The sequence below is a fragment of the Protopterus annectens genome, chromosome 8.part0 (genome assembly GCF_019279795.1).
Source record: "Protopterus annectens isolate FY-2018-M chromosome 8.part0, PAN1.0, whole genome shotgun sequence".
Taxonomy (NCBI): Eukaryota; Metazoa; Chordata; order Ceratodontiformes; family Protopteridae; genus Protopterus; species Protopterus annectens.
The window spans coordinates 402,324,644-402,337,360 of NC_056741.1; the positions used below are offsets into that span (position 1 = coordinate 402,324,644).

General features: G+C 44.7%; 1 protein-coding gene across 1 annotated transcript in view; it reads right to left on the bottom strand.

The window, feature by feature from the left end:
• Positions 1-12,717, bottom strand: part of RPRD2 (regulation of nuclear pre-mRNA domain containing 2) — a 2,300,864-nt gene that overhangs the window by 837,662 nt on the left and 1,450,485 nt on the right. Inside the window, exon 6 of the mRNA XM_044079912.1 lies at positions 7,406-7,581. Coding sequence (XP_043935847.1) covers positions 7,406-7,581 — 176 coding nt within the window. The remainder of the gene's footprint in view (positions 1-7,405; positions 7,582-12,717) is intronic.

Genomic DNA, 12,717 nt, shown 5'->3' on the forward strand with positions numbered 1-12,717 from the left:
ACTAGTCTTAGAACTTGTTGGAAAAGTACAGATTTTACCTGCCACACTTGCAGGGGTTACAGTTGCTTTTAGCTAAGGCCTGCTTCTGCTAGCCACATGTTGCATGCTGTCTATACTTGCTCTGGAGCATGACACCATGCTCTTATCACTTGCAAGCATACTTGTGTGCCTTTCTGCGACTTCATGGATTTGACAAATCTCAATAGCTTTGAACAGAGTTAAATAACTGTCATGAAGCAAAACCTTTCTCACTGCAGCACTATTAATACCACACAAAAAGCCTGTCCTTTATTAACTTATTTTTTACGTCACCAAATCTGCATGTTTTAGCTTTGTTCCCTAGGTCAATAATATAAAAAGTTTCTCCTGGCTTTTGATCTCTTGTGTAAAACAAATGTATTTGGCAGAAAACCCAAGCCTCAGTACTGCAACAATGAATCACAATTATCTAAAGTTTCTCTATTCCTCACTTTCAGATGGCAGCCAATAGGATGCACACTGGTGATGACCCAATCTTATCTTATCTGTGAGGAACAAAAACTCTCCAAGTTTTACCTTAATGAATGAACAATCAAACTTGCCAATGACTTATGTTAGGAAAAGACCTGAACTGTGTCACTAGAGGAATACAAGAATTGTCACAAGGGACAGGTCCCATCTTTCTCCAAACCTTAAGTCCTGGCATGCAAAAGTTCTACCGCACTTAAGTTCAGAGCTCACAGTTTACAACAAAACATTACACATTACATCAGCAAACAGCATGTGGAAGAAAAGTACAGTTGTGTACACTTACCATAAATATAGATGTTCGAGTGTATTCACTGTTGCAGTCATCACATTTGGGTTATCCTTCCAGGGTAGCCCTCAGTCGGCCCGAATACCAGAGGCTTAGTATTTCTGCATCGGTTGCTGTCGCTTCAGGACTGACGTCAGTTCATCAGCAGTATAAAGTAAGGCAGCCGATGCCATTACATCAGTTTTTCTTGCCCTGTCAGGAGCTCCCAAGTGGGAGCCAGGATATGGTGGGAGAACCCCACCAGTAGAAAGTAAATACCAAAACGTTCCTTGCAATGAGAGAGAGAGAGAGAGAGAGAGAGAGAGAGGGAGGAAGGGAGGGGAACCAGGACTGCAACAGTGAATACACATCTACATTTATGTAAGTGTACACAACTGTACTATGTTCTTCGTGTTTCACTGTTGCAGTCATCACATTTGGGTTCATTCCCAAAGCTGAGGAAAAGGGTGGCGGCAGTCAAGAAGATTGGGGGCTGGCTAGGATGCCCTGCAAGACTGAAGTGGCAAAGCCTGCCCTGGATTTGGAGAAGATAGGCAGGTGGTAATGTTTGGTGAAGGTATAAACAAATGTCCATTGTTGCAGCCTACAGGATTGTCCCTGGTGGGGACTCCTCTGAGGAAAGCTGTAGAGGGGAAGGTTGCCATGGTAGACTGAGTCCTGAACCCCTTAGGGGGAAGGTTTCCCCGTGTTGCTTGTAGCAGAAATGGATGCAGTGTGCTATCCATTTGGAAATGGTTTGTTTGGATATGGTTTGCCCTCTGCTCTTGCAGCAAAGCTGACTAACAACTGATCAGTCTTTCTGAATGATTTAGTCCTGTCTAGATAGAATCTGAGCTGTCTGTGCACGTCTAGAGAGTGCAGTATTCTTTCCCCCTTGTTTTATGGGTTAGGGAAAAAGGTGGGCAAATTCATGGATTGGTTGAGAGCCACAATGGACACCACTTCTGGCATGAAGGATGGGTTAAGTCCTGAGGGAGACCCTGTCAGCATGGAAAATGATGAAGGGCTCTATACACAATTAGTGCTTGTAGCGCGGATACTCTTCTGCTGAAGTGATGGCCAGAAGCAAGGCTGGCTTCGATGAGAGAAACTAACTCTGTTGAAGCTGCTGGTTCAAAAGGGGGCAGGGTGAGCTTCTCCAACATAAAGTTTAGGTCCCAGGTTGGGGTAGTTGCTCTCCTGGGTGGCCTCAAGCTGCTAGCCCCTCTTGGGAACTGTTTGATGAGAGGGTGTGAGAAAAGAGGTTGCTCAGAGCTGAAATGAGCAGAGATAGCAGAGGCATGAATTTTAATAGAGGAAAAGGATAGACCACTATGTAGTAGGTCAGCTAGGTAATCCAGGATGAGAGGTAGGGAGGGCTGTGCCGTATCGGCTCCCTTAGCCTGGATCCAGGTGCAGAACCTTTTCCATTTGTCAGTGTAAGACTTTCTAGTGCTAGGGCATCTGGCCTCACGTACATCTAGAACCTGTTTACTGAGATTGGCAGCTTGTACAGTGGTCGGGGAATAAGCCAGGCTGACAAATTGAGGGTCTGCAAATGGGGATGCATGTATTCTCCTTCCCTCTGGGTCAGGAGTGTTGGGATCTGGGGGAAATGCCATGGTGGCAGAGGGGACAGGCTGCTCTGCAGTGGGTACCAGTGCTGGAGTGGCTAGTCTGGGGCTATCAGGATTGTCCTTGGTTTTTCCTCCCTTATTTTGAGCAGTACCCTGGTAATGAGAAGTAGCAGGGGAAATGCACAGACCGAGAGGTTAACCCACTGGAAGGATACAGCATCTACTTTCCAGGCCCTGCAATGAGGCTCCCTGCTGCACAACTTGCTGAGCTGATGATTGGAGTGGGAAGCAAAGAAGTCAACCTTCGGGGTGCCCCATTTCTGAGTTATAAGGGTGAAGGTTCTTTGGTTTAGCTGACACTCGTGTGGGTCCAGAAGACTTCTGCTGAAGTTGTCTGCCAGAGATTTTAAATTGTGCTAACATGTGTAGTTGCATGGCTGAGGGTGTGTGCCAAATGGTCATGGCGAGCCTGCACAGAGGGTAGGAGCGAGTCTCTTCCTGCTTGTTGATATACCACATCACCGTGGTGTTGTCTGTTTTGATCAATAGAGCCCCTGGAGAGAGAAGGGGTCTGAAAGCTGTCAATCCGTGCTGGACAGCTAACATCTCTTTTTGGTTGATGTGCAGATGGACATGATGTCGGCTCCATTGGCCCTGTATACACCTGCCATTCAGGTGTGCACCCCAGGCATAGTCTGATGCGTCTGTGGTGAGGGTCTGGGCAGCGTGGGGTGGTGAGAAGGGTAGTCCCTTGTTGCGGTGGCATGCTTCTGCCCACCAAAGGACATCACTCCTTAGACAAGGTATCATTGGTAAAAGAGTTTCCAGGTCTTGACAGTGTTGACACCAAAGGCTTTTTAAGTAACACTGAAGTTGCCTCATATGCAGTCTGGCATATGGAATGAGTAGAATGCAAGAAGCCATGAACCCCAGAGCTTGCAGGATTTTCCTTGCGGATAACTGGGGCCTAGCTAAGAGAAATAGGCGGTCAGGTAAGTTTGCTTTTCTGATGTAAGGAATGCCATCTGGGATGCTGTGTCCAGGTTTGCTCCCAGGAATATAATTTATTGGGTGGGTACTAGTTTGGATTTCTTTTCGTTGATAGTGTACCCTAGGGAGGTCAGTATGTTCTTTACAAAGGCCAGGTGCTTGAGAAGCTTTTCCTGACTCTCTGTCTGAATAAGGCAGTCTAAGTATGGGTAAATTTGAATATTTCTTTGCCTGCAAATAGCAATGGCAGGAGCCAGGCATTTTGTGAAAACTCTGGGAGCAGTAGATAAGCCAAAGGGAAGCATAGAGAACTGAAAGTGCAGCGATCCTGCCCTGAAATGTAGATATTTCCTACATGATTCCCTGATTGGAATGTGTAAGTAGGCCTCTTTTAGGTCTAGGGTAGCTAGCCAAGCATCCTTGGACAGCATAGGTAGTAGTTGCTGGAGGGTGAGCATTTTGAATTTTGGTATTACCAGGAAGCTGCTTAAAATGGATAAATTGAGGATGAGGTGCCCTCTTTTCTGGGTATCAGGAAGAGCCTGGAGTAGAAACCTTGGCCTATCTGTTCTGCAAGAACGTGCTCTATTGCCCTCATGGAGAGCTGGGAAAGTACCTGCTTTTTTGGCCTCTGCCCACTGGTTTGGAGCTAGATCTGGGAACCCTTTTAGGATTGGTAGTGTGTGGAAAGAAAATTTGTATCCCTGGGATACTATGTAGAGGACCCAGTGGTCATTGGTAATGGTGGCCCAGGTGCTTGCATGGAAGGAGAGTTTTCCTCTCAGGGGCAGGTGTAGGTGGGCAGAGGGAGGGGGTGGAAGTGGAGAGTCATTGTGAGTTCTTACCATGAGGGGGATGGCTTTGCACTCCCTGGTTTAGAAGTGGAAGTACTCCATTGCTTTCATCTCTGCATTCCCTGTGGCTGTTTGTCTGGGGGGGGGTCTGCTTCCCCGGGGTCTGGGCTGAACTGACCTTGAGGGGGCAGGAAAGGAACAGTTCTTGGAGGGGCAATCCCTACTGAACCTGGGTGGCTGGACCTGCAGGAAATCCTTAACTGTCTGCATAGACTTAGCTTTTTCTTCCATCTTTTTTAAGACCTCCTCTGCCTTGGTGCCAAATAAGTTGTCTTTATGCAAGGCTGCATCCAACAGTTTAGATTTGACATGGTCTGGCAAGGGCTGTTCCTTAAGTCAAGCATGCCTTCTAAGGACAGAACAGGTGACTGCTGCCCCACAGTGTAAGGTGTACTTAGTTACTTGACTTGCATTAAGTCTTGCAGCTCTTTATTTTCTGCACAAGCAGGAAAAGTTGATTTTTTTGTTTGAGAAGTTCCATGGTGTGCTGCTGACATTTTAGCATATGGAACTGACAATTTACTGCTCTAATAGCAAGAGTAGCAGAGGTGTATACTTTTTTACCCCATCTGTCTAACGCTCGGGAATCCCTATCTGAGGGGGTGGGATTATTAGCAGAAGCTGCTTTAATTCCTTTTGGCCCTTGGGAGATAACCTCAGCATAAGCAGTAGGATTTTTGAAAAGAAATGTGAGAGTCAGGGACTCTAATACAGGTCAGGTTTCCTGGGAGCAGGAGGAAGGGTGTCAGGAGTTAAACTAGATTCCATGAAAACATCATCCACAACATCCAGGACAGGAGGAATGGCCAAGGGTCTGTGCTGTGGAAGATCTAAAACTTCTGAGTCTTTTTAGACTGAGGGTAGTCCTGACATTCCCATTGGAAATGCTCCCTTAAAGTATGAAGGGTTTCCCCAAAGGAAAAATCTTTGGGTGGAGAGGCTGAACCATAAGCAGAAAGGGGTTGCATGTCTTTATATTCAGAGGCATCAGTCATCAGACTCCTGTTCAGATAAGACTACTGGGGACAAATCTCTCTCTCTCTCTTTATGAAGGGGTAGCTTGGCTTCCCCTGATCAACATAAGGTCTTCCGCCATTTTAAGCATTTGAGACTGAGGCAAGGAAGCAGGTGCCTGAGATGGGGTCATCGATTTCTTGAGTGTGGTTCATACCCTGGGCCTTAGAAACTTGGTAGTTTTTGAAAGAACAGCAGACGAGAAAAAAGTTGGTTTGTGTCGAGAAACGGTAGTACGAAGTACTTCCTCTGAAGCCAGTGCCTGCTCAGCCAAGGTAAAGACAACCGCAGGATCCTTAGTCGATGAGTTTTGCAGCATACCGGACTCTAAAATGGTCTCGGTAGTGGCCTGCAAATCCACAGAAGCTGGCATCAGGGGCTGCGAAAGTGCCTCACTGAGGACTGGAAAACTGACTACTAGCTTAATGGAAGCATCGTCTGAAGGCTTGGACCTGTGCGGTCTGTCCTTATCCTTACTTTTTTGATTTATGTCACTGAACAAAGCACAAAAGTGACAGCGGGGGATTTCGTGGTCTGGGTCTAAGCAAGTGACGCAGTAAGAATGAAAATCTCGGTGTGGTATTTGCTTTCCACAGGCGAGACAATTGTAAACTTTTTCAGACATCGGTTAGAGCAAGAAAAAAGGATCCACCAACGGGCTACTTAGCTTTAGAAGACTTCAACTTCAATTCAGAAAACTCAGGTAGCGGCCGACCGGCACTCATGCAAACTGCTTCTGCTTCAGGCTCCACAGCAAAAAAGACTGATGTAATGGCGTCGGCTGCTTTACTTTATACTACTGACGACCTGACGTCAGTTCTGAAGCGACAGCAACCGACGCAGAAATACTAAGCCTCGTGTATTCGGGCCGAATGTGGGCTACTCTGGCAGGGATAACTCAAATGTGATGACTGCAACAGTGAAACATGAAGAACATCAAACATGACAAATGAATTGATAAAGCAATGGCATGCACTAGGAGACACATGCATCCTTAAATGTGGGAAAGCAAAAGAAAACTATCAAGGTGGCAAAGTGAGAAGAGGAAACTCACACCTGCTTTTCACAGCAGGCAGTTTATGAAGACTGATATACCATATATCAAAGTGAAAGACTAAAGAATACATTGGTATGCTGAACAGCTGCATAACTGTACATCAAATTAAACAAAAACAAAACAACAAAAAAAAAAGCTTAAGCACAAAATGCCCTATTTCACTGTGACCTGAATTGTATGCAAAATCACTATAGTCATCATTTGCTAACATATTATACTCTGTAGACATCAGTTCAACAAAAATGTATTTTCTACTTCATAATAAGATTGCTAACTTGAAAAGTGAATGCATAAGCTACATCTTAATACTTTCAGTAAGAAAGCTCTTTAAAAGCTTAAACATCAAACCTAAAAGGGTAAACAACAAGGTCATCCACAACTTAGCTTAACTAGTGGTACAACTCAAAACCATTAACATTAAACAGCACAACATACTGCATCTAATCCACTTCTATTAAGTAAAACCATGCAAAGAAATCACATAGCACAGGCAAAGAATTCTGCAATCAAGAAAGGATAAGAGGCTTTTTTTCCACCTGCTGAACATCAGACCCCTTCCGATCAACAGATCCCTTCCTAACACTAAGGCAAGGGCCAGCTGGGACAGGCCATCTTTTAAGGCCACCTTCAGTTGCATGTTGGCCTTTTTCATGCTTTCTACCTTAATGCTTTGCATGCATCTGGTACACGTGATGGAATAGGTCATGCAGTGGGATGACTGCAGAGGTCATCCACTCACTTTGGCAAGGGGTGGTCCTCTCATCCCTGGAACGCACAGACTAAGGTTTCCCTTGTCTGCAATGGGGAAATACCATGCACCCTGTGAACCACCAAGCGCATAAAAAAACCCTTCCCCCGGCAGAGGCGAGCAAGCCTTGCCTCTTCTTGCCTGCTGAGGCCACTAATCAAACTCAGTTCACTCGAGATGCAGTAAAGGCTCAATCCCTCTGCCCCATAAACACACACCAAGAAAGGATAAAATGGACCGACTTTTTTCAGAATTTTTTGAGACAGTTATGCTGCATCATAACGGCTAATTAGGAAGTGATCAGGCATCTTTTTACACATAAAAGGTGTAATAAGTATGGACAAACAAAAATGCAAAACTCAATGCAATTACAGAAGACTGTGTACTTACATTAGCAACAAGCTTTACTTCCTTATACTGTGCCTCATAGAAAATATCAGCATTTTCCAGAACTTGAATCAGGGGTGGACCACTTTTCACCTGCTTCTCAAGTACACTGACAAATTCTTCCAACTTTGAACTGGCCTCTTCAAAGTCCTTGGAAAATTTCTTGCCACCTGCTTTATCTACCAATACAAAAACATGTGCATGAATGTATTAAGCAGTTAAAATACAGTCATATACACTAACTTACTACTACTACTAAAGTGCAACCTAATACACGGGTCAGCAACCACCACGCTTGGGATCACATGCAAAACACAGTACAAACAAAGCAGCAAATAAGGTCAGTAATACAAAACGCTAACTTGTTCTCACAAATATGCACGCTGACTGGACAGCTCAGACTGCGCACTGTAAATCTAGCATTACATATGGAAATTTGTCCAAGCCCACAAAGTTGTCTGGTCTCCTAATAACAGCAACAAATCTGACTGTCAGAATGGTGGAAAATTGTCCACGCCCACAAAGTTGTCTGGTCTCCTAATAACAGCAACAAATCTGACTGTCAGAATGGTGGAAAACTCACTCCCCGCACCAAGGCAAAGCTACAGAGTCCCAAAACAGTTTAAAAAAAAATACATACGACATGCCACAGGACATCAGAAGTTCACAAGCACCCTCACTCACATGCACACTTCAGAGTCTCAAAAAAAGTGGCATGGATTGCATTCTACCTAGCATACTGTGCAAGCATTATAACATACATTTCTAACACATGCACAGGCATCTGTACATACATGTTCAACAAATGCACAGCATACTAGGAAAAGCTATCCCCCAGTCACAGAAAATAAGAAAAACATTACTGAAGCAACAGGCTCTGAAAAACAATGCCTTTATTTAAAAAGGAAAACAAGTTCTGTATTTTAAATAAAAAAAATAGTTGTGTTAAGAACTTACCATAACCTTAGATGTCCTCATCTTCCACGTTGCAGTATTCATAACAGTAGGGAGTTGCTGCCAGCAGCGCCGCCTTCAGGCCTGTGCTTCTGGAGTACATGTGACATCCCTTGTCAGGGCCATAAACTGACGTATGGTATAAAGGTAATGTCTGCACGCACCCTCCTCAGAATGAACTGAAAAATACAGTAGTACTCCTGTGGGTAGAAGGGTCCCAAGGGAGCCCTTAGAATTACATGTAGGCTAGAGTCAGGGTGACAGGAAGTTTGTGTTTAGTGGAGAAACTGAGGGATAGAAGGGTTATGTCCCCACAAGTCAGTATGGTATGTAAGATAGTAAAGGTAGAGGGGTAGGTGGTGGTGGTGGGGGGGACTGAATACTGCAATATGAAAAGGACATCTAAGGTTATGGTAAGTTCTTACACAACTATTCTATGTCCTTATATTAACATGTTGCAGTATTCATAACAGTAGGGAGAGTACCAGAGCTTTTAGGTATGGTTCTGGGTGGAGGATTGGGTTCCCTGGTCAAGGAGTCCTTGGAGGATAGACCTGGCAAACCCTGCCCTAGCTCTAGAGACTAGGTCCAGTTTATAACATTTGGTAAAGGTGTGGACAGAAGTCCAAGTAGCAGCTTCCAGGATGGAAGCATAGACAATTCCTTTGAAAAAGGCATCTGAGGAAGGAGCTGCCCCTGGTGGAGTGAGGTATGACTTGATCATGCAGGGATTTTCCATGGTAACAGTAGCATATGGTAATGGATTTAGAAATCCATAAAGAAATAGTTTGCTTGGAGACTGCCTTCCCTAGAGCTCTCGGGTGGAAGGAGATGAAAAGTTGATCTGACTTTCTGATAGGTTTGGTTTTGTCTAAGTAATACCTCAGTTGTCTGTGGACATCCAAGGAATGGAGAGTCCTTTCTGAGGAATTTTGTGGTCAAGGGCTGAAAACCGGAAGAGTAATGGTCTGGTTTAGTGAAAGTTCATTAACCACCTTTGGCATGAAGGAAGGGTTGGGTCCTGAGAGCAACTCTGTTCATGCGGAAAATAAGGTAAGGAGAAGTAAAGTACAGTTTTGTACCTACCATAAATGTAGATGTTCGAGTGTCTTCACTGCTGCAGTCATTACACTTGGGTTATCCTGCCGTCAGGCGGTCCCCGCAGTCGGCCAGTGTTCCAAAGTCTTGGTCTGGCGTCGGTTGCTGTCGCTTTTTCCCTGACGTCAGGTGTGCTAGGGGTATATAAGATGCAGCCGACGCCATTTTCTTCAGTTTTTCTTGCCCCAGATGTCAGGTGCCCCCAAAAGGATAAGCAATACATATTGCTTACAAAACATACATAAGGTAAAAACATAACCTTTAGTAGCCAGCAAATACACCACATAGAAAGTATAGTGTAGATAGTTATAGATAAGACCCAGCTAAGAAAGAGGGGAAGGCGGGTGGGTAACCAGGACTGCAGCAGTGAAGACACTCTAACATCTACATTTATGGTAGGTACAAAACTGTACTATGTTCATCGTGTTTCACTGCTGCAGTCATTACACTTGGGAAGAATCCCAAAGCTGAGTCAGGGTGGCTGGTTCTAGAGCGGATTTGGTGTGGCTATGAGGCCCTGCAGCACTGCAGTGGCAAAGCCAGCTCTGGATCTGGAGGAAAAGAGGAAAGTGGTAATGCTTGGTAAAGGTGTGCACTGAACCCGAAGTTGAAGCTTCCAAAATGTCCTTGGTAGGTACTCCTCTAAGATAGGCAGCAGAAGTTGCAGTTGCCCTGGTGGAATGTGGCCTAATGTTAGATGGTACAGGCTTCCCATGCTGTGTGTAGCAGAACCGGATACAGTGTCCTATCCACTTTGAAATGGTCTCCTTTGAAATAGCCTTTCCCTGTGATCTTGCAGCATAGGATACAAACAATTGCTCAGTTTTCCTGAAATCTTTTGTTTTGTCCAAGAGAAGCGTAATTGTCTGTGTATGTCCAAGGAATGCAGAATTCTCTCCCCTTTATTCTGGGGGTTTGGATAAAATGTTGGCAAGTGAATAGTTTGGTTAAGAGCCACACTGGATACCACCTTAGGCATAAATGAAGGGTTTGTTCTTAAGGAAACCCTGCCTTGGTGAAAAATGATGAAGGGCTCCACTGCCATTAGTGCCTGTAGTTCTGAGACTCTTCGTGCTGAGGTTATTACCAGTAGCAGGGCAGTTTTCCATGATATATATTTTATTTCTGCTGTATTGGCTGGCTCAAAAGGAGGTAAAGTGAGTTTTTCCAAGACAAAGTTGAGGTCCCAAGTAGGTGCTGGTGCTCTCCGGGGCGGTCTTATGTTTTTAGCCCCTCTGAGCTACTGCTTTAGCAATGGATGAGACAAAATAGGAGGATCTGTGTTGTAATGAGCCGAGATGGCAGAAGCGTGGATCTTAAATGGATGAGAAGGATAGTCCTTTATCCAGCATCTCAGTTAAATATTGTAGTATCTGAGGTATGTTAGGGTCAAGGCTTTGAGCCTGGTTCCAGGCACATAATCTCTTCCACTTTTCTGAATAAGATTTCCTGGAGCAATCAGAATCATCTTTGGTTTTTCTTGTCTGGCTTTTAGGAGAACCTTTGAAAGGAGAGGCAGAGGAGGGAAGGCATAAACATGTAGGCCTTTCCAGCTGAACGAAAGAGCATCCACTTTCCATGCTTGTGTGATAAGTCCTTGTGCAGAATTTTTGTAGTTGGCAGTTCAGTGGGGAGGCAGAGATCCATGTCTGGGCACCCTCATGTTTGCATTATCATGCTGAAAACTTGTGGATTTAATTTCCACTCGTGAGGATCCATGATGTTTCTGCTTAGGTCGTCTGCCAGAGTATTTTTCTTTCCTGGCAGGAATTGTGCTTGCAGATGAACTTGATAAATTAGAGCTGTGTTCCACAAGGTCATGGCTTGTCTGCATAGGGGGTAAGAATGAGTGCCCCCTTGTTTGTTTATGTACCACATTACTGTGGTGTTGTCTGTCTTTAATAATAATTGTCCTGGATGCAGAAGGTCCTTGAAAGCTGTTAAGGCATTTTGTACAGTCAACATCTCTTTTTGATTGATGTGTAGATGCATTTGGTTTGTGGTCCATTTGCCCTAAATACATTTTCCTGCCATGCGTGCTCCCCAGGCGTAATCCGAAGCATCGGTTGTTAAAGTCTGCCTGGCTGTTGGGTAGAGTGAAAGGCTGACCCTTGTTGAGGTGACATGCCTGTGCCCACCATCGAAACTCCTGTTGCAGGCAGGGAATTAGTGGTATTACCGTTTCCATGCTGTGAGAGTGTTGAGTCCAAACACTTTTTAGATACCATTGTAATTTCCTCATATGCAGTTTGGCATATGGAATTAGAAGTATGCAAGGTGCCATGAATCCCAAGGCCTGCAGAATTTTTCTTGCAGGGAGTTGGGACTTTGTTGCCATCAATTGAAAATAATGATTCAGTTGTCCTTGTTTGTCTGGCGTGAGATAAGCCATCTGGGCCGTTGTATTTAAGCTGGCACCCAGGAATATTATCGCTTACTAGTTTTGATTTCTTTTCGTTTACTGTGTACCCTAGGCAACTTAACTTTTTTACAAATGCCAGATGCTTTAGAAGAATGTCCTTGCTCTCTGCTTGAATCAGGCAGTCGTCCAGGTATGGATATATTTGAATTCCTTTTTGTCTGCAAAATGCAATTACTGGTGACAGGCACTTTGTGAAGACCCTGGGCGCAGTAGATAAGCCAAAGGGCAGTGCAGAGAATTGGTAGTGCATTGAACCAGCTATGAATCTGAGGTATCTTCTGCAATTTTGTCTGATAGGGACATGCAGGTATGCCTCTTTGAGGTCCAAAGTAACAAGCCAAGCTTTCTTGCCCAACATGGGAAGGAGCTGCTGCAGTGTCAACATTTTGAATTTCGGAACATCCAGGTAAATATTTATAGAGTGGAAAGCTCTAGAATGGGTCTCCAGGCTTTGTCCTTTCTGGGGACCAGGAAGAGTCTTGAGTAAAAACCTTGTCTTTGTTCCTGCTGTGGCACGTTTTGAATAGCTCTCATGTCCATGACGGCTGTCATTTGTTTTTGTGCCTCTGCCCATTGATTTTGTGGCAGGTCTGGCATTCTTTTAGCCTTGGTAAAGTGTGAAAGTGGAACCTGTAACCTTGAGACACAATATTCAACACCCATTTGTCCTGGGTGACTGATTGCCAGTTTTGTGAAAAAAGTGCTAGTTTCCCCCCTAAGGGAGCTGCCAACAGGGTAGAGTTTGGCATTGGAAGGGGAAAGTCATTGAGATTGTTTCCTGTAAGGTTGTGACTTGTCCTCATCTCCTTTGGGTGTTGAAGCACCCCACTGTCGTGGTCTG